At 41.4% G+C, this 27,885-nt stretch overlaps 1 protein-coding gene across 1 annotated transcript in view; it reads right to left on the reverse strand.

Annotated features, from left to right (window-relative positions):
• GPC3 (glypican 3) overlaps window positions 1–27,885 on the reverse strand; it is a 432,449-nt gene that overhangs the window by 128,693 nt on the left and 275,871 nt on the right. The window contains exons 4-5 of the mRNA XM_025983185.2: window positions 22,838–22,971; window positions 10,593–10,718 (exon numbers count right to left, since the gene is read on the reverse strand). Coding sequence (XP_025838970.1) covers window positions 10,593–10,718; window positions 22,838–22,971 — 260 coding nt within the window. The remainder of the gene's footprint in view (window positions 1–10,592; window positions 10,719–22,837; window positions 22,972–27,885) is intronic.

Below are 27,885 nucleotides of genomic sequence, written 5' to 3' on the forward strand. Positions count from 1 at the left end.
TGAACAGAGATTCATCCCAGCTCTGGGCCCAAAGCTATGCAAATGAGTGGCTCAAACCAGGCCAGAGTTCATGGTTTGGGTAGTTTTTAAGAACATCTGATATGGGGATCACTAAAATATGAGAGGACAAAGAGTAGGAAGCCCCAGTGACACGGAGCCACCAATTAAAAGGTTTCCTTCACAGGGGAAATGAAATTTCACTATAAAGGCGACAAACTCAAGGATCAAAGCCACACTCACATAAAAGAATGAAATTCATTGGCTTGAGAAATTGGGAAATCACAATTGATTTTAATGATCTCTCCTTTTCTGCTAAGGTTAAGCCAAGGGTGACAGAAAAGACATTAGAGCCTTGGGCAACTTGAACTGACCTGCAACTAGACCTGTCCTGGTTTCTAATGTAAGTAATTGAGGAAGATTCCCTGTGTTGATTACGATTAAGAAATCCTAGGAGAAGCTCTTTAAGCCATATTTGCTATAAAACACAATGTGAAGGGAGGAAAGCGGGCCCAGAACATATCCTTAGATGAAATACCTTTCCCTTGATCCCCAGTGGACTAGAATGCCCACCAAGTAGGACCAAAGATGGAGTTTGTTTTGTTTTGTTTTTGCAGAAAGAGAGGAAATAAGTTAAAAAAGAGAGGGAATGGGTAAAGCTGTCTTCCTGAAGAATTAAGAAATGGGTCATTGAAGAGAGTGAAAATCAGGCCTAGCTCCATCTATCTTCCAGTGAAGAATTGCAAGGGCCTTTTTTTTTTTTTTTTAATTAATTTTTAATGGTGTTCAATTTACCAACATACAGAAAAACACCCAGTGCTCATCCCGTCAAGTGTCCACCTCAGTGCCCGTCACCCATTCCCCTCCAACACCCGCCCTCCTCCCCTTCCACCACCCCTAGTTCGTTTCCCCGAGTTAGGAGTCTTTATGTTCTGTCTCCCTTCCTGATATTTCCCAACATTTCTTTTCGCAAGGGCCTTTTTATAGGCTTCTTTTATTGAACAACAGAAATAGTGGCTACCTATTTCTTACGGGCTTACTGTGTTCAGGCACCATACTTGCTATCTCTTTGAATCCTCTCAATCGGCTAAGGTAGAAATGATCAACTCTATTGTACAGATGGGGAACAGTGACTCAGGGAAGAGAAAAAGCTGGTGCATACTATAACAGAAATCAAACCCAGGCTTGCTGATTCCAAAGTTATGCACTTATACATGACTACGTCGGGTCTTATGATTGCCATGCAACGTTGAAATTTGCCTCTGTGTGCTTTTTGCTAACCTCCAATGGCTTGGCTGTATGTCTATCAGTTAAAGTCATTGGAAACTCAATATTTTGCCTTTGCATAAGTATATGAGGAAAGGACAAAACATGGAGAGTTGAGCTTCTTTCAAAGAGGCCAATAGGAGCTCATATGCTGGGGGAAGAACTGAGGCCAGAGGTGGTAAAGAAGTAGCACCTGCTAGTCACTTTGTGGCCTGGATGGGGGAAGAATCACTACCACCATGACAGTCACAATGTTGAAGGAGCCAGAGGAGTCTAAGAGCAGGCCCATTGATGGGAGGCTCCAAAGTGAGGCTTTCCTGACAGACCTTTCTCTGTTCTTCACACCACCAAGTCTCAAAAGTCTGTTTTCTCTGATACTTAGTGACTATCAGAAGTATGAACATGTTTGATCAGCTACCCCATTCAATAGTTTGCTTCCAAAAGACTTGTAGATATTTCCCCCAGATCCAGTTTACTTTTACAGGAAGAATGGCCTACACTTCTTCATCCTTGCTCTGGACATTTACCTGGCCTGCCCAACCAACTATAATGATGTGATAACATCAGCAAGGCTATCATTTATTCAGTGCCTGCATGCCAGAACAGATCTTTGCAACAATGCTGCAGAGTAAGTATCATCCTCATCTTACAAATCTGCTACCAGAACTTGATGTCTAATGACTGGCCTAAAGCACACAGTGTCTGAACCAAGATTAAAATCTCCATCTGATGGAACTAGAGGGTATTATGCTAAGTGAAATGAGTCAATCAGAGAAAGACAATTATCATATGATTTCACTTATATGTGGAATTTAAGAAACAAAACAGAGGATCATAGAGGAAGGGTGGGGAAAATAAAGTAAGATGAAATCAGAGAGAGAAACAAACCATAACAGACTCTTAACTCTAGGAAGCAAAGTGAGGCTCCCTGGAGGGGGAGGTTGGTGGGGGTTGGGGTAACTGGGTGATGGGCATGAAGGAGGGCATGTGATAGAATGAGCACTGGGTGTTGTATGCAACTGATGAATTACTGAACTTTACCTCTGAAACTAATAATACACTGTATGTTAATTCATTGAATTTAAATTTAAAAAATAAATAACATCTCCATCTGTATCATTCTAAAGACTGCTCTCTTCTCAAGATGCACGAGTCACCTGCCTCATGTTTGCTAACCTCTCAGGGTCTTCTTACTATAATCCTCAGCCTGCACCACAGAAGATCAGAAGAACTGGCTGAGAACCAACAACTTGTAGACCACAATGCCCTATGCCCTCAAGGCTTTTCCCAAAGAAGGTGTAAAAGAATGTTTTGAGGACTGGTGGCACCCATATAATCACTCTATGATCTCCCAATGCACTTGCTTTGAGGGAAGCAATAATATTTAAAGAGCGTAGAAGCTCTAGTATGTTGATTTTTAAAGAAAAAACACTTGAAAGCATTTTAAAAAAGATTTTATCTATTCATTTGAGACAGAGAGCATAAGAAGGGAAGAGGGTTAGAGGGAGAGGGAGAAGCAGACCCCCTGCCCCACTGAGCAGGGAGCCTGATGTAGGACTTGATCCCAGGACCCCGAGATCACAACCCAAGCCAAAGGCAGATGCCCAACTGAGCCACCCAGGTGCCCCTAAGTTAAAATTCATTAAAAGCAGTTATAGTCCTTCATGGAGACATCTCCTAAGCCTTCTGGGCTGAAAGAGCTCTGGTGCATTGAGTCATGATCATAAGAGGAAAGAAGAGACAAGCTTTACCCACCATTAGAATCACATTTCAAAGGGAGGTTGTGAGGTGTTACTCATCTGTTAAGGATATGGATATTCGAAGACTGGCCTTGAAGGCTCCCAAATACCCTCCATATAATGAAATGATCCAATTTGGCACAGGAGGGGCTGGCATAAGTACGAATTGGACACAATCTGTTTATAGTAATAAGCCATGAGCCTTCAACAGGTGGTGACAGACATCAATATTGAGCCATGAAAACATCTCCTGCTACTTCAGACATGACAGTAGTAAAGTACAGCCTATCTCCAATGTGGCACACCATATTAAGCTGTCAGTCAGTGGGATAAGCTGGGTTTTTCTCACTCAATTCTGAAGGTAAAGCTACTGTATGCAACACCATAATCTTAAGGGATAAATGTCACGTACTGCCATAGAGTAGGTCCTGAAAAATACCTGTCACTAAACACTACTTTTGAGATAAAGCTCTGATGAGAAAATATGCCAGTCTAAGCTCTTATAGGGATTATTACATGGGGGTACACTCCAAACTTATCTGTCTCACCTTACCAGGATTAAAAAAAAAATCTTTAGCTGCCATATTTCCCACTATGCCAAATTAAGTCATTTTCTACAGGATCCATTTTTTTCCTCCCAAGCCTCTCCAGGAACAATCTTGACTTACCTGAAGTAAAGTAGAAGATATAAACTGCCAGACAAGCACGCAGTAGGTACCTTAGTCCCTTTATTCTAAGGGCATGCACTTAGGCGAACACGGCAGTTCCCCAAGTCAGAAAGAGTCAAGTATCATGTTCCTGCTTCCAGGAAAACTAAAGCAGTAATGAAATCCAAAAATGTCTCAGGGGGAACTAAGAACTGTAGTGCTAGGCATTGATAAGAGCAATATTCTCCCCTCTTGCCAGCTTTTTGCAAGCAGAGCTTCCTGTGGGTTAGGGGCCAAGTGAAGAAGTAACTGCAAAAAGAAAGAGCTGGGATGCTGAAGACATTACTTCAGCTTCCAACTCTCAAGCCATCCTGACAGGGGCTGCTAAGAAGTGCCACTGAACCTTGGCTTCAGCGTGACCTTAGTCTGGCTTGTATCTACACAGACTAGGAATTGAATGACTTTAGGATCTGACTCAAGGCCTTTGAATATTATGTCTGCTATCCATTGTTGTTTACTTTCTTTCCTGTGTCCCTTTCCTCCTGGCTCTGTGTTCTGTCATGTATACACATCCCCACTGGTGCTTCTGTTGGTTATCCCACATTTAAAGTTGTCTGGGGGTACCCGGCTGGCTCGGTTGGCAGAGTGTGTGACTCTGCATCTCAGGCTTGTGGGTTCAAGCCCCACAGTGGGTGTAGGGATGACTTAAAAAGAAAATCTTGTTCAAAAAATAAAGTTCTATGTACACGGCCTCAAGCCATTTAGAGAAAAGCCACCAGAGAAACCTCAAAAACAAACAAGCAAAGCCCAAATAACATATTACCTATTTTAGTATGAGGGCATGGGAGCTATAGACAAGCGACTGCTGTATATCACTGCCCTGTTCAATGTGATTGCAGTGAGCTGTGCATGTGTTTTTGTGTGTCTGTCCATGTATACACTGTGGCATATAGGTCTCATCTTCCCCTAATTCCTTCGCCATCAAACCAAACGTTCTGAAGTTCTTCCCATTTTGTTCTGCACACCAGTGAAAGACTTGTTAGTGCTAGAAACTGGTCCCCACTATCGAAGTTCTCAAAACATAGTGTTCTTAAAATAAGTGCATTATGAAAACAATCAACTATTCTCCCTCACTTTTCCTAGATTGTAGGGGCAAAATAAGCCATTTTCTGTCTCTCATTTTTGAGATTATTTTTTTAAGTCATCTCTACACCCAGTGTGGGGCTCAAACCCACAACCCTGAGATTAGGAATCACACACTCCACCAACTGGGCCACCCAAGCCCTCCTGTTGCTCTCATTTTTAAATTTCTATTGCATTATGTCAGGAATTGGGTATCAAGTGATCTTGTGTTCACTCCCACTGGTTGCTATACCATGGTCTATACCTCCAACCCAGCAGAAGAGAGAAAAATTGTCTCCTTCTTTTTCTTTTCTGCAATATCCGATAGGTCTTGAGACAAGAGCAAACCTCCTCAAGAACTAAGATCATTGCTTTGCATATTTCCTGCTTCTGACTTTCAAACTAAGCAGAGAAATTCTGAAGAGGCATTATAAACATTGGAAGACATGTGTGATTGGGGGGAAATAAAGGAGAATTCATGGTGGGAGGGATGTGTAGATATAATTTCTCAAGTGAAAGGGGAGGTATGATCACATAGGAGGGAGAGGAGTCACCTTCAGTGAGTTTATTCTCTAGTGCCAGGAATCTCATGCACTCCACTCAGAGTCCCAGAGTCATTCTGACAAAATACCAAATGGATATCCTGATTCATAATGGGCAGAAGTGACTAAGTAGAGGGGTGCCTGCGTGGCTCAGCAGTTGAGCATCTGCCTTTGGCTCAGGTCGTGATCCCGCGGTCCTGGGATCAAGTCCTGCATCGGACTCCCCACAGGGAGCCTGCTTCTCCCTCTGCCTATATCTCTGCCTCTCACAAATAAATAAATAAAAAAGTTTTTAAAGAAGCAGCAGCAGCAGGAGCAGCAGTGGTGGTGGCTAAGTAGAACTGCCAAGCAGGTAACAGCAGTATTCTGGAGCTGACATCTGGATCCAGGCCCAACCAGCCTAGCAACATGACAAGGAACAAGACCAGCCAGGACCGAGTCACAAAGGGAGCTAAAGCATTGTGCCATAAAGTACAAGCCCTTGTATATACAGAACCAATAAGCTTCAAAGTCACCAGGGAAGCATCAAACCCTATGGGAGGTGTGCCGATTGTAGGAGAGGCTAGTTGGCCATACACATGGGGCCTAGAACAAAGACTCAGGAGAACTGCAAAGGGGTATAAGGAGCAGGAGACGTGAGGGAAAGGCTAGCCTTTAGGTTGTGGTCAAGGATGTTGGGGCTGGAAGGCCTGGAGGTTTGGCTGTCCTGTTCTTAAGGTTAAGGGGGAACCACACAGAATCCAGGGGTGGTGGGTGGGGCTTGACAGAGCAGTAGTTGCTCAGGGCTCAGGTGAACACGGGTAGAAAACTGATGAATGGGTAAACAAAATGTGCTACATCTAGACAATGAAATATTATTTGGCCATAAAAAGGAGCGAAGTACTGATCCATGCTACAACTTGGATGAACCTTAAAAACATTATGCTAAAAACAAAACAAAACAAAACAAAACAAAAGAACAAAAACCCCATTATGCTAAGTCAATGAGTCTATTTATATTGGACATCCAGCATAGGTAAATCTATAGAGACAGGAAGCAGATTCTCAGTTGCCAGAGGCTGGGGGAGGCAGGTAAGTGGGGAATGACTGCTAATGAGTACAAGATCTCTTTTTGGAGACATGTAAATGTCTTAAAACTAGACAGGGGTTGTGATTATATAATACCACAAATGTGCAAAATGCCACTGAATTATATACCTTAGAATGGCTGATCTTCTGTTATGTGAATTTCACCTCAATAACACACACATGCTTGATATGGATAAGTAGAGCCTCTGCTTTTCTTCTTTGATGCCTCTGAAGGGAAGTCTCCCTGGACTTGTGGGGAAGGACACTGGCTGGTTATTTCTCCTTTCTTCTCATTAAATTGTAAACTCCTCAGCCGGGTCAGGCACTGGATTCTACTTATCACTCTGCCCCACTGGGCCCGGTATATAAGAAGTGCTCAGTCTTTGTTGAATGAACCTGAATTATCAGATGCCAAATGTCAAGAGGAGATAGCACTTTTTTTCTAACTAGCAGTTTTTGCACATGTATAAATTTAAGTAGTTCCTGTTATGTTAACTTAAAGATAAACATGACTTGACAGTAAAATGGGGCCTAACTTCCAGATGGTATCAAACCATCCAGAAGAAGAATGAAAATTTTAGTCTGTGATCCATATGTTTGGCCTAACAGTCCTGAAAGAGGGGTATAAGGAGGGGGTATGGGGATGTATTCACTAAACTGCTCACTCTACATACAGGTATCTTCAGCACCAGTGCAGGCAAAACCTGTTTAGCTGTTGATAAACCCAGTGTTAATTTACTCCATGAGATCCTTTATGTTTCTCTTGCTCTCAGGAATGCCCTAATTGAAATTCTCTGTAGTTCCACAAAGGTAAAAGATGGAGGATCTTCCTTCCGCCTTTGGCAACTGTAGGAAATCTTTGCCTGTAGGATACATGGGAGCTCAGATGAAAGAGTGTGCCTCACAGGAGCCAACTTCGTTAATTCTAAGATTTCTCAGCTAAATCCCGGAGACAATGTTTATCTCAAGCCAAGATGGCCAGTAGGGTTGGGGTGGGGAGGTCAGAAGGACAAATGATAGGCTTATGTGGTACTCTCTCAGACTAGATCCATGAAAACATTCTCTTCATTCATATTTCAATTGATGGGTTTCAAAAGAGCTAACAATTGAATGGATGTGAAATATGACCATATTTAGAGAGGCAATGACTTGTCAAACTCTTGAAAAGTTGAGTGGTCTGTATGTACATTCATAGAGGGAGGGTATAAATGGCTTTGACAACCCAGCTATCATGGATATTGATCCATGTTTTCCTTAGCATCAATATTTTCCTTTTAATCAGGTGTCTCCACTGACAAGTTTTGTTTCCTTTTGGGATCCTTGATTTTCTTAAGTTTTCTTGACTAAAAGTAAAATATTGGAAAAGAATACAAACCCAACCTATAAAGATACCAAGGTTACACCTGATTTGACAATATGAAGTGACAACTGTTACTTAAGACTGAATGAAATGAGAAATTCAATGAAAAGCTCTGGAAAGAGGTTTTACTATAGATGAGATGTGCAGTGTGAAGCTAATCTTTACAAATGGTACAAGTCGAGGGCACACATGCCCTCAGGCTACAGAACTGCATATTATTAAATGTATATTTCTGAGTAATTTTTTAAAAAATCTGGGTTGACACTATTCCCTAGGCCCATCATCACATTAGGTCAGTAATTTAAGTATAGGTTAATTATAACCTGAGGTTACTAACCAAGGAAGAGTTGCTTCCTGGATTACAGTACCCTTATACCATCTACAAATATGTTGTTTCCTTCCTTCCTTCCTTTTCTTTCTCCCACCCTGGATAGCACATATCAACAATAAAAGCTGTTTTAAAACAATGGATTTTTCAGAAATAGAATTATGGGTTTGAAATAATAGCTTTTCTCTATACTATACCATTCGTTTTATTTTATTATTTTGTTTGATACCCTGAGATCTTTAGAGCCAGCAAATTAAACAAAAAAAAACTTCAGTTAGGGCAGCCCCAGTGGCTCAGTGGTTTAGTGCCATCTTCAGCCCAGGGCGTGATCCTGGAGACCTAGGGGCTGCTTAAAACAAATTAATATTCAGGAATTGTTCTTTTTTTTTTTTTTTACCATATTAGCATCACAGTGGGTAAGTCACTGGGATGGTTTCTCATGGAGCTCATGCAAGAACCACATATTTGACCTGTGGGCATTTTCTTCTTTAAGGATTATATTGTTTATACCTGTTTTACAGCATCTGCTTTTTATAAAGCCAAATACCAACTGCTTTTCTCTGACAATTTTTAAAAAATGTCATAACAGTTAAGTACATTTTCATGATTCTACTTAGAACCTGATGAGATTTTAGGATAATAAATATATACTATTTCTCCAGAGTGGAGTGGATTCACAGGGCCATTAATCCCTGTAGCCTGATTCACATTTGCTGGAGAGAAGTCTATCTCCATGCAAGTTCAATGCCTCATCCCATTAGCACCTCGTTCTCACTGTCCCGGTCAGTAAAACAACTTAGTTGAGAAACAAGCTGTTTTCTGGCATGTGGTTTGCCTTGTGTGGGGAAAAGAAGGGGTTGAGGGTGAAGAAAGAGAAGAAACATGAACTGAGGTTCCGGTATATTCCAGTTGGCTACAGATTTGATGTTTATGACCTCACCTAATAGTGGCAACAACCCAGTGAGATGCCTTTCCCTTACAAAAGAGGGCCTTGGGAATTTCTACATTAAGGGACCCACCCAAGGCCCCACGGTGTAAGTAGCAGAACTGGGATGCAAACCCAAGTTTACCTGGCTCCAAAGCCTTCCTCTGGTCCATTACATTACATTGCTAGTTCATTCCATTGGGCATCATGATTAATTATCCCATGCTGTGATGTTGGTTCCCACTAGACTGCAAGCTCCTCAAAGCAGGCAACTTGCCTGCTTCACCTGTCTTCACCCTCATATCTCTGGCACCTAGCATGGTGCCTAACCTATAGTATCTCAAAACATAAAAGTATGAATGAATGAATGAAGCGGTAAGAAAAAAAAAACAACCCACAGCCTGCCAAAGCTAGAAGGGTTCTAATCCAACCATCTTTCTTTTTTAAGTGGGGAAACTGTGGCCCAGAGAGATTAAGTCACTTGCCCTAGGCAACTCATTAGGAAAAGGTTCAGAAATCAAGTTCAAGTATCTTCTATATTTTCTTCGACAAGACGCTGCCACTTGGACAAATAGTTTCAGAAGCCTGTTCATCAACTCCCCATGGTTTCCTAAGCTTTCTACCCTCCTGATTTCATTACTTAATCCCAAAATATGCCTTGTACATGTGAAGCAATGGAGGTTAGGAGCGCCATCAGCCCACTAGAATGAAAGCTCTAGGGACGCCTAGGTGGCTCAGCAGTTGAGCATCTGCCTTTGGCTCAGGGGATCAAGTCCTGTATCAGGCTCCCTGGGAGGAGCCTGCTTCTCCCTCTGCCTGTGTCTCTGCCTCTCTCTGTGTGTCTCTCATGAATAAATAAATAAAATCTTTAAAGAAATCTCTGGGAGGAGAGGAAATTTTGCCTGTTTTCTTCACTTCAACATGACCAGCACTTAGAAGGTGCTCAGTAAGTATTTGCTGAATGAGTGAATATATATTATTTCCTTTTCAGTGACGAGAAAATTCTTCACAGATGACAAATGTTAGTGAATATTATACTAATACTCAATGATCAACCATTTCAGCAACAGTGCTCAGTGAAACGGTACTCCTCTTTCCCTCCCCATTCTTCTTTCCTCTATCTTCATCTATAAAATAGGGGAAAATAATGGCATTTACTTCCGAGGATTGATGTAAGGATAAAAAGAGTTAATACAGGCAAGCCCTTAGCACGGTGCTTAATACGTAGTTAACTCTCACTAATTGATGGCTATTAGTGTGTGTATATGATTTCTGCAAACCAATAAATAAATAAGGGTCCACATAACAGGGAGATGGAAGAAGCCAAAGACAAACAAAAGAGCTGTTTTATGCTCTACATCTTGTAAAATGTCCCTGAATACATATTTCTCAACATGTTTCTAACTTTGTAAATTCTGTAAGGGCTATGGGTTATATAGGTAGCATCTGGCATGTCACAAATGCTCACATGTAGATTTCTTCTAGAGTTTTTCTTGTGAAATTAATGAAGGCAGAGAGAAGGTATGACTAACCTTGAGATGAACATACAATGAGTATTTCTTAGATACTGCTATAGTTAACATTCAAAAAAAGATTACCTCTCCACGAGTTCTTGTCCATTCCAGCAAAGAGTGTCGTTTTCAGCCACAGGGCTATGGCTGCAGACATAGCCAGGCAAAGCATTGTAGAAGCTGATGAAAGATTTCAACTTCTGAATTAGTTCCCTGAAAGAAAAGGAAAGCATCTGTGCATCAGAGGCAAGTAAACCCAGTATGAGAAAAGTTTAATTTCCTTATCAGCATGACAGAAAGGCTCTGCCAGGCTGATTAGAGCAATAAATGATTTTAAAAGACATTCTTGGTTACAAGGCCACAATTTAGTTTTAAAAAAATCAATAAAATGATATTAGAAAAAAAAGTTGCTTGCCATATAAGGTGCTGCTCCTATCAGAAGGATGATTTAATTCCAACATTCATTTTCTTACACGTTCAGCTTCCATTTGTTGTTCAGAATGCTGTTACCTACATTCTCAAAGGTGCTGATTACAAGGCACACTGGAGCACGACGTATCTTTTGGTTTCTGGGCGTAACTGAGTGCATTGATTGTAATTTACAATGCTATTACCCTAGAGACGGCCTCTTTCCATATAGGCTTGGGCTAATAGTTGCAGATCAGAATTACAGGGTGCTCAGAGCATTGTACGCTCTAGGAAATTCTCCTGACAATATAGTAAGAGAAACTCACATCTGCTAGAAGAGGAAGGTTTCATTGTTCTTTGTCTGTATATTGTGGTAACTATGGGGTGGGGGTGGAGGCAGGAGGGAGTGGATCCTAGTATATTTTATTATTTATTTGCTTTGGCTTTCATGCTACAATAAGACAAATGTGTGTGTGTGTGTGCATGAGAAAAAGAGAGAGACAGAGACAGAGAGAAGAGAGCAAGCAAATAAATATATGCAAAGATGTATAAACACACACACATAAATACCCAGCAAAATTTCTGGCCTATTATCTTGTTTCAGATGTACATGGATACACAAAATAAGACACCAGAGACCAGAGAAAAGTGTATATGCTCTTAAGGAAATATTAAAATATCTATACAATAGATGTCCAATGGTAAACAAGTAAAAATAAAATACTCTTTATTTTTCTAAAGCAATGTTCCTGGTACGAAGGAAGTTAAAGTGTTCTTCATAACCAAGTCTATCTTAAGTCTCTACTAAGTTTTTGGAGACTCCGGCCAGGGAATTTGCTGGCAGTGGAGTAATTATTCAATACTGTCTCCAGGCTAAGAATGGACTGGCCTGATATATAGGCCTCTGGAGGAGCCAGAGGCCTGAATCTCATTTGGACACTGGTGGGAGTCCTGAGCCCTGAAAAGCCTTCTGGGGGTTGTTTTCAGATCTGGCCAAAAAAGGAAGAGTGGTAGAAATTATTTTCTTGCATTTTTCCATTTTATTACCATAAAACGATTCATTTCAACTGATGATCTAGAAGGAGGAGAGCATTTACAATACTCAGCACATCTTCACAAAGGCTCGGGTCACAGTATAGCCAGGGTGATGGACATAACAACTCAAGAAAGGTTATCAGGATATATATAACTCCCGATACCCCAACAGTTGCTTCCTGCCATGCTCAGACCCCCTTGCAGCCTACTCCTGGTGGCTGAGCTTTGTCAATCTCCAAAGCGAAGAGGCTCAATACAGGGCTCTGAAAATAAAAGTCAACATTATAGTTTCTAACAGAAAAAAGATGGGTTCAATTAACGCTAATAGGAGAGATGCTCTGTTTTACAAGGTAATAATACAGTTCCCAAGAGTGGATACTGAAAGAGTAAAGGCTGAGGCTAAGTAATTCCCCCCACTCCATGAGGAAATAGAATATGGCCATTAGTCTATGGGAGACTACGGCCTGCTCTTTAATGAAAGAGTTTCCCTTAGGCCTCTTCCTACCTCCAAACTCTCTCTAAGATAGCACATGGCAAGAAAAATTGAACTCATGGCAAAGCTTTCCAATTGGCTTCCCTAGAAGTTAAAAAAGCCAAAAAAAAAAAAAAAACCCACTCAGAACTTCTCCCAGCCCCTGAACCCTTGCAGTTTTCTTAGCTAATCATAAAGATCACTGGCAAGTTGGAGAAGATTCAGAGAGGGTCCATCTAAACATCAAGGGGATCAGAGGATAAGGGGCTGTTGCAAACACAAGACCTCCTACTTTTGCATGGAAGGATATTACTTGGTGGGGTCAAGATCAACGTCTACAAAAACCACAAAGAATGCAAATAAGGTGAGCATGGTCTGGGACATCAAATTCTAGAACTCAGGGGAATCTCTTTGAAACTTGAGCAAGGTAACTTGGGGACAAAAGGCCATCCTATGTCATAGACTACTCATTCCTGCCACGGGATATACAGGATGGACCCCAGAAGAGACTATGCTTTTTGATTAATTATTTTGAATTCAGAACACAGTTTCATTCAGCAGCCATGCTATAATGATGATTGGATTCTCAGCACAGCCCCTGAAAACCTATTAGGAGTCGTAGGTAAGAGCACTGACCTACCTAAGTGTCAAATGCTAGATACTTCCCTCACTTACTTGGCGGGGAAACCTTAGGCAGATTCTATACTCATCTGGGCCTAGCTTTCTTGACTGTAAAATGAAGCTAATGACAGGTCGCTATGATGATTGAGACAATGCATGTAAAGTGTTCAGCATAGTCCCTGGCACAAAGTAATCCCCTCATAACATTAATTGTTGCCAATATTACCATTATTATAAACCAGTGGAATATGAATATTTAATGAAATATATATGATATTCCAGGGCAGCCCGGGTGGCTCAGTGGTTTGGTGCTGCCTTTGGCCCAGGGCATGATCCTGGAGTCCCAGGATCGAGTCCCATGTCAGGCTCCCTGCATGGAGCCTGCTTCTCCCTCTGCCTGTGTCTCTGCCTCTCTCTCTCTCTCTCTCTCTCTCTCTCTCTCTGTCTCTCATGAATAAATACATAAAATCTTTAAAAAAAAAAGAAATATATATGATATTCCAGATAGTATGCAATATAATTAAGATTCTTTTCAAGTTCCAGGTAACTATTTTCTACATACAAGATGGATAGATCCTTTATCTTTTGAGGTGTATATTAATAAGCACAACTATGTTCTCTCTCCATGTATTTTTCCTGGTATTCTTTTTCAAAGACTAGCTAGCTACTGGGCTGGGTAAACTCCTGGACTAATCTGGTAGAGCAGTTTGAATGGCCTTTATTTTTTAAAGATTTTATTTATTTATTCATAGAGACACACAGAGAGAGAGAGAGGCAGAGAGAGAAGCAGGCTCCATGCAGAGGGCCTGACATGGGACTCGATCCAGGATTTCCAGGATCATGCCCTGGGCTGCAGGCGGCGCTAAACCGCTGCACCACCGGGGCTGCCCTGGTAGAGCAGTTTGAATGGCCTTTGCCTGGTAAAATGGTAGTGGCCTTCAAAGGGATTGTGTGTAAGAATCAGATGTGGAAGGCCAAGATGAAGTCCAGTTAAACATCAGCTAGTCATCAGGGAAATGCAAATCAAAACCGGAGTGAGATACCACTTCATACCCAGTAGGATGATTATAATAAAAAAAAGACAAAAAAATGAAAAAGACAACAAGTGTTGCTGAAGATGTGGAGAAATTGGAACCCTCACATTGCTGGATGGGAATGCAAAATGGTACAGCTGCTGTGGAAAACAGTTCGATTTGGTGACTATATTCACAAAGTATAGAAGTTACCATATGACCCAGCAATTCTACTCCTAGGTATATATACCAAAGAATTATAAATGAGCACTCAAAGAAGTGCATGTATATGCATGTTCAAAGCAACACTATTCACAAAAGCTAGAAGGTGGACTAAGACAGAAGTCCATCAGCTGATGAGTGGATAAACAAAAACACAGTCCATATAATGGAATATTATTTGGCCTTATATAGGAATAGAGTATTCACACATGTTGCAATATGGGTGAACCCTGAAAACATTATGCTAAGTGAAATAAGCCAATCACAGAAGACCACATGTTATATGTAATCATATATGTAATCATATATGTTAAATGTAATCATTTCTGTGAAATGTCCAGAATAGGCAAATCTATATAAAGAGTAAAGAGATTAGTGGTTGCTTAGGGCTTGGAGGGGGCAGAAAGGAGGGTTGAGGGGTGATAGTTAAAGGGCACTTTAACTTGAGGTGATGAAATGGGACTTCTTCTTGAGGTGATGAAAATGTTCTGACATTGATTGTGGTGGCAGTTGCACAACTCTGTGCATACTAAAAACAGTTGAATTCTATCCTTTAAATGGATGAACTGTTCTACCAGCTGTATTGAGATGTGACCCCAAAAAAGCATAGGGAAGAGGTGAGCTAGGTCTCAGAGGAAGAGAAGCTTGTCCACTAGGAGGAGGGATGCCCCTTGGAGCAATGGATGGAGACAATCAAGAGGGCCAGATGTGGCTGGACGTGAATTACAAGCATCGGTGAGGAGAGAGAAAATAAATCTGCAAGAGCTGTAAATAATAATTAAAATCTATTTCTTCCTTCATCTTTTAAAATAAGGTCTGTTGGTTTTCTTTCTCATTGTAAAAGAAATATATACTCACTATGGGGAGTTTAGAAAATATGGAAAGGTAGAAGGGAAAAAAAACCTATCTCTAGTCCTCCCAGCAAGAGATAATCACAGTTAATATTTGGATATATACTTCCTTCTAGACTCGTCTCTCCCATAACCTTTTATGTTTATTTCTCTAAAAGCCATTCTTCTTGAAACGCAGGTACACAGAGTTCTTTTTGGTTTTGAGAGTGTATTATTCCCATTGGAATCCATGGTGCATTTGATTAGAAAAGAACTTGAGAATAATGAAACAAATGCAGGTTCTCAAATAACTCTCTGGGCCTCTCGGGGTGAGGCAGTCTCCTCCTCCCTGGAGGACAGAGAGCAGGGGTCCAGCACATGTGGCAAACTGGCCAAGACCTATGAGTCCTCCAGTGTGGAGTGGTGCAGGGCTGCTGCTACAGGGTGGGCCATGCCTTCATGCCAAACCTTCTACCTCCAGCAGGAAAAGAGCCCTTGGATTCCAAGAGAAACTTGGATTTTTGAAAATAAATCCAGACACACTATTTTGCAGGCTAGAAGAAAGCCTTTCGAAGCTGTTGGAGAGTTAATGAGCTTTTCAAAAGAGCAACAACAGGTGATAATGTCCTCTGACACTGCTGCCCTGAGGAGCAGCAGAGTGTGACAGGAGCAGTTTACCTCCTCCCGAGTTTACGGGCCCCCTCTCAGCTCCCCTCTTCTTTGTCACTCACTCCTAAACCCCTTCTGACCCTGGAAGGAATGGTCTTTTGCTTTTATCTTGCTTTAAATAAAGCCTTCTATCCCTCTGCTTATATAATTTTAAAAGGAGGTGAGTGGAATATTTCCATTTCTCTCTTTAAAGAAGGGTACCTGAAACAAAATTAGGTGACATATTAATTACCCATGTATGACTCAGTCCAGATTTCTTTTCTTTGTACCAGTAGCCCATAACAGACAACAAAAGAACCTCCACCCATGAACTAAGGCAGTCTGCTCAACTGAATTGTCTGGGGGGGGGGGCGCGGAGGGGTAGAATGTTTGGACAATTAGTTGCCTGGGATGGGAAAAACAACTTGATTAAAGGAAAGGTTCTTTGATTCCAACTCCACTTTCTTCTACTACGTGCATGCCAAACATACCACTTGACATATAAATAGTAGAGCCTAGGGCTCTCACTTAGGTCAAACCCAACACTTGCTTACAGCGGTCTGCTGGGGGGGGGGGGGGAGCCTCTGCATAGAGCATTCTATTCAATGTGTTAAGTGTGGAACTAAAGACAGGGCCCCTTTGCATGCACGGGCCATTTTGAAATATTGCAGCTGGGTGCACATGATCTTCCCTGGCGGGCTCCCATGTCTGCAAGAGGAGCGCCCCCTTCTTGGGTCGTGGGGGAGGGGACTCCCTCAGTTTTCTTGCAGCGATTTGCTTGGGTAGGCATCAAAGCAGCACTAATTGGGAACTACTACAAGTAAAAACAGCCTTTCATCCCCAACTGCAGATCCTGAACTTTTCTCCTTTATCATTAAGGTTCTTTTTTGTTCTTAATATAAAGTAATAGGAGCTCATTATTTAAAAAAAAAAAATTGAAAACCCAGAAAAGCAAATAAGCGAAAATAATTATCATCGGAATGACACAGGATCATGTTTCATTCTGTGGCAGGGAAACTTTCACAGTCTGACCCCAAATTGTAATTTTCTACCCGTTCTAAAGATGAGCCCATACTTTTTTCTCATGATGTTCCCTTTGCCTGGAACACCCTTCTTTCCTTCCTCCATCTTTTGAATTTCTAGTCTTCCACCGAGGCCTGGCTCAAGAATTACCTTCTCCCAGAAGCCTTTTTTTCACTTTTGCAGGAGAGCTGCTAACTTCCCCAGCTATGGTGCTGCCAACCTTTTGGATGCAGCTCTGCTGACACTTTTGCACCTGGTGTATGAAAATTGTTTATTTGTGTGTGCCTCCCCCTAACTAGGCCAGCAGCTCCTCCTATTCATCAGAGCTTAATCCGTACACAATGCTCAGCATATAGATGGTGTTGACAAATGTTGAAAGAAGTAGAGTCCCATTTAGGGCAGAATGACTTGTACCAGACCCGAAACTCGTTGATTCACTCAGGACATACTTTGTTGTTTTGTTCAGAGGGTGGAAGGCACCACTGAGCTTACAAAGCTGCCTGGCCAAACCAGAGCTGCAGTCTGAGAGGGAGTGGGAGTAAGCATTGATTTTGGACCAGGGAGCTGAGATCAGCTTTTGTTCTTTTCTTTCTAGGTCATTTACTAGTGTCACCTAATCCATTGCCCCTTCAGACCAAGTCAGGGGGGAGGAGAGGAGGGGCAGTGCAGGAAGGGGAGGGTGGAATACACAGATGCAATTTCACAGGGGTGGAGGGACTATGTGACTTTCTCGCACAATAGCGGATGGACCAGCAGCTCAGGACAGAGAAGAGAGGCAGAATAGATGATTCAACTGAGATTTGGGGCTTAGAAAAAGGACAGCTATTGCTGAAGTGTTTCACCAAACTTTATGGGGGTGCGTGAATGACACAGTAAACAGCATCATATGGGAAGTGGTGAAAGAGACATTGAAGAGGGCAAAGGAGGGAGAGGCTGACATCTGAGAAGTGTTGAAGATATTAGAGCTGGCAAGGACTATGGAAATCGCATGGCTTCTATTCTGATTGCTACTTGTGCATCTTGTCCCACCCTGTTTCAAATCTGATGACAGATATGTTCAATATTTCTACCTTAACAGAACACCGAATCCCATACACAGGCCACCAGTTGAGTATTAAATCGCCTTTAAATTGAACTAAGCTATTTCTAAGATTAGTTGTGTGTTGCAAACTACCCAGTTGGGGGCAGACAAAACAAACAGATGACTTCTGAATGCTACCAAAGGAATCCTGCATTTCTTTGTGTGTTGTTATTTTAATAAGGGAAAGGTCTTTTCAACTCATAATCAGATTCAGACAGCTTGCTCACAATCTCCACAGACTGAACACTACAATAGGGTTCCTTTCCAATTATCATATTTTTAACCGCAGAGCATGAAGCTTGGGCATGGGTATGAGAGGTGCTGGAGGCACATATATTTTTCTGGACAGTGTGAAATGCTGTGCACAACATACCGAGAAATTTATAGAGGTACTAACTCTGTGCCAAAACAAGCCCTCCTAATAACATAAAATTGCAGGGGCCAGGGCATTGAGCAAGAGATCATCTTAATCCCCAAGTTTCCACTCTCCCTAAGAGGGTTTACAATGCCTATTGGAGGGAGTTAAATGAAATCAGATACTCTCCTGTTGTTTTGCTTTCTTATCCTGCAAGAGAATTGAGGAAGAATGGCTCCAATTCGGACTCTAATGCTTCAGTTTGCAAAAGAGATGAGAAGCATCACGGGGTGAGCTCGTGTTCCCAACACCCAAAGGAGCTGTGCCTCACCACCACTTACTTGAGCCTACAGGCTATATAATTTTCTTACTAGCTTTTCTTTTATTTTGGGCTTAGCAACGCGTTCAAGAATTAATCTACACAAAGGGCCAAATCTGGGTGCCCAGCCATTCATCAGTTTTCCCCCCACAGGAATCAATCATAGAGTCCTCCCTGGTAAGGCGATAGGAAATGGGTCCCACAGAGCCCAAGACAGAGGCTGTGGCAGCAGGACCTTAATAAAGTAGGACCTCCTACTTACTTACTTACTACTTACTTACTCATAAATGTGTCTAGGTTGGCAGGGTAGCCTCAAATGGGACTGGGTTGGTGTGTTTAGTTTGAATGAGCTCTGCATGTGATTCTGTTACAGATTCATATATTACTTCCTCCGTGAAGGCCTGCTCCCTGGGCAGAGGCTCTCTGTTCCTGTAGGCCTCCTCTAGGGACAGACTCTGGATACTCTTTTGCACTTATAAGACGGTTTTGGAATTATGCTGCATTTAAGACTATTTCCACATTAGACTGCTTTGGAGAGTTGAGATTGTGTCTTGATTTTTGATGCCCAGGACGCATTCTGGCACATAATAGGTATTTCCTAAATTTCTGCTGAGTTGAACAAAGCAATATATAAAAAATACATATTGTTGTATAATGTTATATAAATATATTACATTTATAATATAGAAATGTAATTTATAATTTAAAATTTCCATTTGTTAATTTTATTTTTAAATTTTTCTTAAGATTTTATTTTTAAGTAATCTCTGCACCCAAGGTGGGGCTCGAACTCACAATTCCAAGATCAAGAGTTGCATGTTCCTTTTTTTTTTTTTAAATTTTTTTTTTTTTTTTTTTTTTATTTATGATAGGAACACAGTGAGAGAGAGAGAGGCAGAGACACAGGCAGAGGGAGAAGCAGGCTCCATGCACCGGGAGCCCGACGCGGGACCCGATCCCGGATCTCCAGGATCGCGCCCTGGGCCAAAGGCAGGCGCCAAACCGCTGCGCCACCCAGGGATCCCAAGAGTTGCATGTTCCACTGACTGATCCAGCTGGGTACTCCTCTTATTAATTTAAGCTAATAATTATGTAGTATATTTATATTTTTAATGTTATTTATAAATAATATAATTATGAATTATATATAATTATAGGTACTATAATTACAAATGAATATTGATTTATTAGTAATTAATTTCATAGTATATTCTTTATTATTAATATATACTAGGTTATATTATAATAATACAATATAAATATATATTGTTCACTGCAGTCCCATTTGCAAGGAGCCTCTCCTAAAGATCAATGACTGAGGTTAATTTGTTTTGTTTTGTTTTTTTTAATTTTTTTATTTATTTATGATAGTCACACACAGAGAGAGAGGCAGAGACACAGGCAGAGGGAGAAGCAGGCTCCATGCACTGGTAGCCTGATGTGGGATTCGATCCCGGGTCTCCAGGATCGCGCCCTGGGCCAAAGGCAGGTGCCAAACCGCTGCGCCACCCAGGGATCCCTGACTGAGGTTAATGTGTCAGGTGGTTTGGGCAAAGCGTAAAAGCAATAGAGAACAACAGACAAAAAAAAGTCAGGGGTTAAAGAAAGTATGAAGAAATAACCAAACTTTGTCTTCCCAGAATGACAAAAGGCAGGAAACCACAAATGGAGAGGATGCAGAGAAAAGGGAACCCTCTTACACTGTTGGTAGGAATGTGAAATGGTGCAGCCACTCCGGAAAACTGTGTGGAGGTTCCTCAAAGAGTTAAAAATAGACCTGCCCTACGACCCAGCAATTGCACTGCTGGGGATTTACCTCGAAGATACAGATGCAATGAAACGCCGGGACACCTGCACCCCGATGTTTCTAGCAGCAATGTCCACAATAGCCAAACTGTGGAAGGAGCCTCGGTGTCCATCGAAAGATGAATGGATAAAGAAGATGTGGTTTATGTATACAACGGAATATTCCTCAGCCATTAGAAATGACAAATACCCACCATTTGCTTCGACGTGGATGGAACTGGAGGATATTATGCTGAGTGAAATAAGTCAATCGGAGAAGGACAAACATTATATGGTCTCATTCATTTGGGGAATATAAATAATAGTGAAAGGGAATAGAGGGGAAGGGAGAAGAAATGGGTAGGAAATATCAGAAAGGGAGACAGAATATGGAAGACCCCTAACTCTTGGAAATGAACTAGGGGTGTTGGAAGGGGAGGAGGGTGGGGGGTGGGGGTGACTGGGTGGCGGGCACTGACGGGGGCACTTGACGGGATGAGCACTGGGTGTTGTTCTGTATGTTGGCAAATTGAACACCAATAAAAAATAAATTCATTATTAAAAAAAAAAGAATGACAAAAACTTCCCAAAGATCCCTTATACTATAAAAAAATGGTTCTCAAATTCTTTGGTGCCAGGACCCCTGTGGCAGTTTGTAAATATGTCCACAAATTCTTTGATACTCCTTCCTTCAAGAGGTGGAATTTAATTTCCCTCCCCTTGAGTGTGGACTAGAATTAGTAACTCACTCCTAACAAACTGATATCAGAATTGACAGTACATCACTTCCCAGACTAGGCCAGAATAGACATCACAGCTCTCACCTTCATGTATTCTGGGGAAGCCAGCAGCCATGTTGTGGGGACACTCGCGAGGTCCATGTAGTGAGGAAATGAGGCCTCCTTTCCACAACTAGTACGAACTTGCTAAGTGAACCACCTCAGAAGTAGATCCTCTAGCCCAGTCAACACTTCATATGGCTCCAGCCCCAGAAACTGACTGAAATTTCCTTAGAGACTGACACCATCCAGCTAACCTGTTCCTGAATTCCTGACAGAAACTAAAATAATAAATGTTGGTTGTTCTAAATCACTGTGTTTTGAGGTAATTTGTCATGTAGCAGTGGATAACTAATACAACCCCTGTATTGAGGGCTCCAAAGAGCTTTTGTTTGTACAATAATTATTGCCTTAGAAATTAAAAATCAGGGAAAATGTTTAATTTTAAATTAATAATGAGCCATTATATGATAACATAAATAATACTTTTATGAAAAAAAATAGTGAGAGAGTGATATTGTTTTTACATTTTTACAAAATATCTTTAGCCTGGCTTAATAGGAGATGACTAAATTCTCCCATTGGCTTCTGCATTCAATCTATTGCAATGTGTATTTTGGTTGAAGTATATGAATAAAACCCAGGTTCACGTGGATATGTAGTTAGCAAAAGGAGCATGTCACAGACGCCCTGAAAGGGTCTCTGGGACTTTCTGGGTCCTTGAATCACACTTTAAAACTGTTGTTACAGGGAAACTAGAAATTCATTTGGTTGGAAGTCAACAGAAGAGAAGAAAATGGGATTTTCTGAAATGCTTCTTTGGAGAACTCTCCCTCTCAAGCAGCCTTACTGCCTTCTCTTACTCCAAACTGGATCATATATGACTAAGAATGATCACTTCAAAACCTCCTGTAGTAAATAATTATGAATGGAATAATTTAGCCTACATCTGAGACGTTGCTTATTTCATCTCTTAATTTTCCATCTGTAGGCCAATCTCTCCCAATTCCTTCAAAGTCATCAAGAAGCAGAACTCATGTCTAGCTATTCCTGAGCCAGTGGCAGGGCTGGTGACATATGCAGTCCTTTGGGGAAGGCAGTTCTCCTAGATATGTGTTGGGATTCCTATCCAATGTCTACCCCTTATTTGTAACCATGAAGTTAGGACAGAGAGGGAGGACATCTGGGTGAGGAGAGAAAGAATGAAGAGAAGAGAATTAGAAACAAACTTTAATTTAGTCCCTTGACTGCTGTCTTAAGAGACAGAAACTGAACCCTTCATTTTATATACTTACAAGAGTGTATAGAATGTGCAATATGTGCGTGTGTGTGTGTGTGTGTGTGTGTGTCTTGCCAGTTTCTCTCTGGTGAACTTGACCTGGACTCACTGTTAATAATGGGAAAGTCACAAATGAAGCCATAATATTGTGAGACCAGATAAGCAGAAAGCTTTTTGTTTAATCAATAAATATCTTGAATAGAGAAGTTCATTCCACCCTCTGTTGCTGTGCTGGATATTTACACATGGTAACTTTACATTTAAATATAGCTTAGGTATAATACACTATCTTTTATTGTTAACATTGACAAATGGTAGAATTTAATTAATCAAACTCTACTCAGTAGAACGAAATAATATGTATTTAAGAAGCTTCATTCCAAAGGTTTTTGACCTTAAAATACAATTGCTAATTGTATGGTGAAATAGAGAAAAAAACAAAAACCAAAAAATCCTGCTCACCTTCTTCGGCTAGATAAGGTTTCTTCATGTTCTACATGAGCAACTTTTAATACCTTCTTGTCAATAAACAGATCTTCAGGATAATAAGCAGATCTATATTGGCGTTGTTGAGAATGGGCACATAACTTGCCAATCTGAAAAAGAAATGTAATATAATTATATGATACTTTCACAGATATGATAGTAGAAACAAATTCTGAAATGCACTTCAATTTCTTCCCCAATTTCTTTTTAAAAGAGCAGAAAGAAGCTATTATTGGAGTCAAAAAGGGTGATAAGCTTTTAAGGCAAAGAGCCATCTGTGGAAGAGAAGGCTGAAGGCTGTGGCCGTGGGACTCTGAGCACAGCCTATTCAAAGGTTTCCTGAGATGAAAAATGCTTTTTTCTCTATAGTGAAATGTACATTTGCAAGGACCCTCTACGCAGGACTTATGCTATTGATATCTGTCAATGGTACTTGGTGTTTATACGTATGAAAAAGTTCCCAAATGGGGATTACAAAGTTTAGGAAGGACCAGTGCAGGAAGTGAGGGGGTGTGAGAATTGTGGAGAGTAGCCTGTTAAGAGAAAGAGCAGCCTCCCACACAGTTTTGTTATAAGACCCAAAGTAGAATATTCTGAAAAATGTTGGTGTAGTTGCTCACTGACTTTCCTAAAAACACCCAAGGGGAAGAAAAGGCAGGGTAACTAATTAATAGCCATTGTTGTCAGCAGTGAATCACGTATCATGGAATAAGGCCAGGACCGAGAGTACTACAGAACACAGGTGCTCGAGAAAGTCTACCTTCTCCCCTCCCTTGCTCTTTCTCTCTCTCTCCATTCAGAAATATATCTTTTCTTTTTCCTTACTCCTTTTATCCCCTTTCTTCCTTTTTCTATCCATTCAGAAGTACTGTTTGTTTACAAGCACTTATTGGATGCCTCCACTGAAAGATTAGTTCTCATATACTCACAGAGCAATGATTAAAAGATGGCATCGGCTTTCTTTCTCAATTCTAAATGATCTGGTTCGATTATTCGTAGATTTACTTTTTTTTTTTTTTGCTTTCAGACAAAAGCCTAAGATGAACTTCTATATAAAGAAGTATGTATTCACATGTCTCCCTTATGCCAGACACTAAGCTAAATGTTATCATCTCCATTTTATAGGTGAAGAAACTGAGGTTTGGGGAAGTTAAGTTACTTGCCTAGGGCAAATAGGCAGTGGATTCATCATCTGACTTCAAAGCTTCTACAATATCACCTCCCTAGAAGATGATGCTTAATTCCCAGTTGCCTGTACTCTCTATTTTTATTTTTTAAAATATTTTATTTATTCATTCACAAGAGACAGAGAGAGAGAGAGAGAAAGAGAGAGGCAGAGGCACAGGCAGAGGGAGAATAAAGTTCCCCATAAGGAGCCCAATGCAGGACTACATCCCTGATCCCAGGATCATTCCCTGAGCCAAAGGCTCAACCACTGAGCCACCCAGGTGTCTCCTCTCTCTTTTTTTAAAAAAGAAATTCCCAGTCCTCAGGGGGCACCTGGATGGCTTAGTTGGTTGAGCATCTGCCTTCAGCTCAGGTTGTGATCTCGGGGTCCTGGGATGGAGCCCTGCATCCAGCTCCCCGCTCAGTGGGGAGTCTGTTTCTCCCTATGCTTCTCCCTCTGCTTGTGCACGCTCTCTCTCTCTCTGTCAAATAAATAAATGGAAACTTAAAAAAAAGAAAGAAATTCCCAGTCCTCAAAATAGCCAAGGTGAATATATAGATTGTACACATTAGGAAAAATATTAGAAATATCTGGTGAAAACGGAGGTTATATCATTGTTACTTTTGTACCTCCATGGAATTCAGACTGAATGTTGCACACTATTAGGCACTCAGTAAAGGCAAATTAATTGAAATGAATTGAAAGAAACTCCTAGTATGAGGTCTGGTATGCCATTCTACTGACAGACCACGGGCTGTGTGCAGTGATTGTTTCTGGATTTCTCAAGATGGCCCTGATAACATTTACAAAACTAAGCTATCTATGTCTTTATAAAAGCAAAAATGGCATTTGGTTTGTAGAGCTTTGGAAAGTTTTCCATATATAGATAAATTCTTGAGTTAGAAAAAAAAATCTGAAGTGGCAGCATTATCTCCACTGGTGAAAGACAGCACCTGTAGTCTGATATTCAGACCAGCTATTCTCAATAGTAATATCTTAATGGGAATGAAACAAAGGTTACAGACACCTTGAAATACTCTATTTGGCTATGGAATGAATGATATGGAATTTTGCAGATGTGTTTATGAAATGCTATTGATTTGGGCTGATATTAATTTGAAATGAAGAATCTGTATTCGAGGCACCTGGATATCTCAGTTGTTGAGCATCTGTCTTTGGCTCAGGGTGTGATCCCAGAGTTCTGAGATCGAGTCCTGCATTGGGGGGGGGGACAAGTCCCCCGTAGGGAGCCTGCTTCTTCCTCTGCCTATGTCTCTGCCTCTCTCTCTCTCTCTGTGTCTCTCATGAATAAATAAATAAAATCTAAAAAAAAGAATCTGTATTCTCTGAGTTCACTCCAATTGGTAGCAGTCTGGTTGGGTGCTTTAGTGAGGGGGCTGCCTGGCTGGACTGGGGAATTCAGTTCCAATCCCTTAAAGTTTACAAGGCAGATAAGAATAATTAAGGACAGACCACACATTCTAAAATTATGTTCATAGACATATACATGTTGATTTGGTCACACAGCCGGTGAATGTTTGGGGAACAAAGCCATGATCCTCACTCCACAAATACCTGTCTATTACTTCCTGAACATACATCAGTGTGAGAATCTATTTCATCAGGATCAAAGAATTCTTTGCACATTCAGGAGCATGGAACACACTCCCTTGACTGACACCTGTTCCAGGTCCAGCACCAAAATAAAAATCTTTCACACATCTTTCATAGTAGCGTGTCTACTCACAAGCTGCAGCTCTGAAAGCTGCCTCCCCAGTGAAAGTCTGCCCTTTGTATCCGTGAATGCTAATTGGGCCACAGCAAGACTTGAAAGTTTCCAACCCCTCTCCCACCCTACTGGAAATGGGGTGCAGCCGAGGCAAAAGTAGGAAGGTTAAGAACAAATGAGAATGTAGCCAGTGTGACCTTTCTTCCCAAGCCACCCAATGTGGCATTATTGGGCAGACTTCCCAAGGCTCCATGTGGGGTAAGGGGCAAACAATGGTGTCCTGCCAACGCCCCAACCCCCCCATCTGAAATCTGCCACATCTTATCAGACAGGCTGTATTTTCTTCCACAAATCTACCATGAAGCAAATTCTTCTCATATACAAAGCATTTGTCAAATGTAGACCCCTCCCCCTTGGGGCTCTTCTCTCCACATCTTTAATCTCCACCCTGCATGAGCTGTAGGTGAATATTATAAGCTCATTTTGAGAGGTGGCCACAAAAAGAAAATATAATTTACAAAGAAACGCAGCATTCACATGAAAGAGGTCCTTTCAGTGTCACACTTGGGCAACATCAGGCGATGCCTTGGAAACCTGGGTCTCACTCTATGGCTGTGTTTGTGAAAGAAGCGCCAGCTTCTCAAGAGGCACTTTAGGACTCCATATCCTGCCCAGGAGTTTTAGGCTCTTAAATAAGAAGTGCAATCCAATTTCCTTTCACTGACTAATGTACCTGGTCAAGGATGCCGCTATCTTGAAATTTAGTTAGTGGGAGTGGATTTATTAGATAGGTGAGTGTCTCTATCAATAGACCTGGAATAGAAAACCCCTTCATTTTCCATGAACTGTGATTCCTAATGGTGCCTTTATTCATGTGCCAGAAGCTGTGGCAGGGAAAGCAATAGTGTTCTGAAGTGTTACAAGACTTGAAACATAAGAAGGCAGGGCCTTGGGCTGCCTGGGTGGCATATTCAGCTGGGTACCTGACTCTTGGTTTCAGTTCAGGTCACTATCTTGGGGTTGTGAGATCGAGCCCTGCATTGCACTCAGCAGTGGAGTCTGTTTGGGATTCTCTCTCCCTCTCCCTCTGCCCCTCCCTACCATACTCACTCTCTCTCTGTCAAATAAATAAATAAGTCTTTTTTAAAAAAGAAAAAAAGCAGGGCTTCTGACCATATCTAGGTCATCTTAGTAACCCTAAGACCATTCTTTCCTAAGCAGGGTCCAGAACACTGGCCTAGTACATGCCTGAGGAGAATATACCACCAGGGCCCAGCAAGGTATGGTGAAGAGCTCAGCTGACTGGGTCTCAAGAGATCTGGCCTACAACCCCCCTTCTACCTGTCACCCATAACAAGACTTCATTTTGACCTGGTCCCACAGCTTCACTCCACCTGTCACTTGGGTCTCGGGCAAAAAAGGAAGATACGATATGCAAAGTGTCATATTTGACTCTAACCTCCTCTGAAAAAAGTGAAAATGACTTCTTTTTTTAAATATATTTTTTAAAGATTTATTTATTTATTTGAGACAGAGAGAGAGAGAGAGAGGGAGGCAGGCAGGGGGAGAAGCAGACTCCATGCAGGGAGCCTGACATGGGACTTGATCCTGGGTCTCTAGGATCACGCCCTGGGCTGAAGGTAGCGCTAAACCGCTAAGCCACTGGGGCTGCCCTAAAAAAAATATTTATTTGAGAGAGAGAGAGAGAGAGAGAGAGAGAGAGAGAGAGAGAGAGAGAAGAAGCAGAAGCAGAGGGACAAGCAGATTCCCCGCTGAGCACAGAGCCCAACATGGAGTTCTTTCCCATGAACCCCAGTATCATGACCTGAGATAAAATCAAGAGCTGGACTTTTACCCAACTGAGCCACTCAGGTGCCCCAGAAAATGACTTTTCAAGTAAAATATATTACCAAAGATTTTGAAACCATGAAAAACTTTGGTTTGATGCAATTCACACAGGCATCCCATAACTGACATGTCAAGAAATGCAGATACCCCATTGGTTAAAATATAACTATACTGATTCTCAGGCCCCATTTACTGTTGGTTCTGGAAAACCCCAGGTAACAAAAACCTCAGACTTGATCTCCCCCTCTGAGTGAGCAGAGAAAGTCTATATTGTAAGTT

This window comes from Vulpes vulpes, chromosome X, assembly GCF_048418805.1.
Source record: "Vulpes vulpes isolate BD-2025 chromosome X, VulVul3, whole genome shotgun sequence".
In the NCBI taxonomy this organism is placed as follows: Eukaryota; Metazoa; Chordata; class Mammalia; order Carnivora; family Canidae; genus Vulpes; species Vulpes vulpes.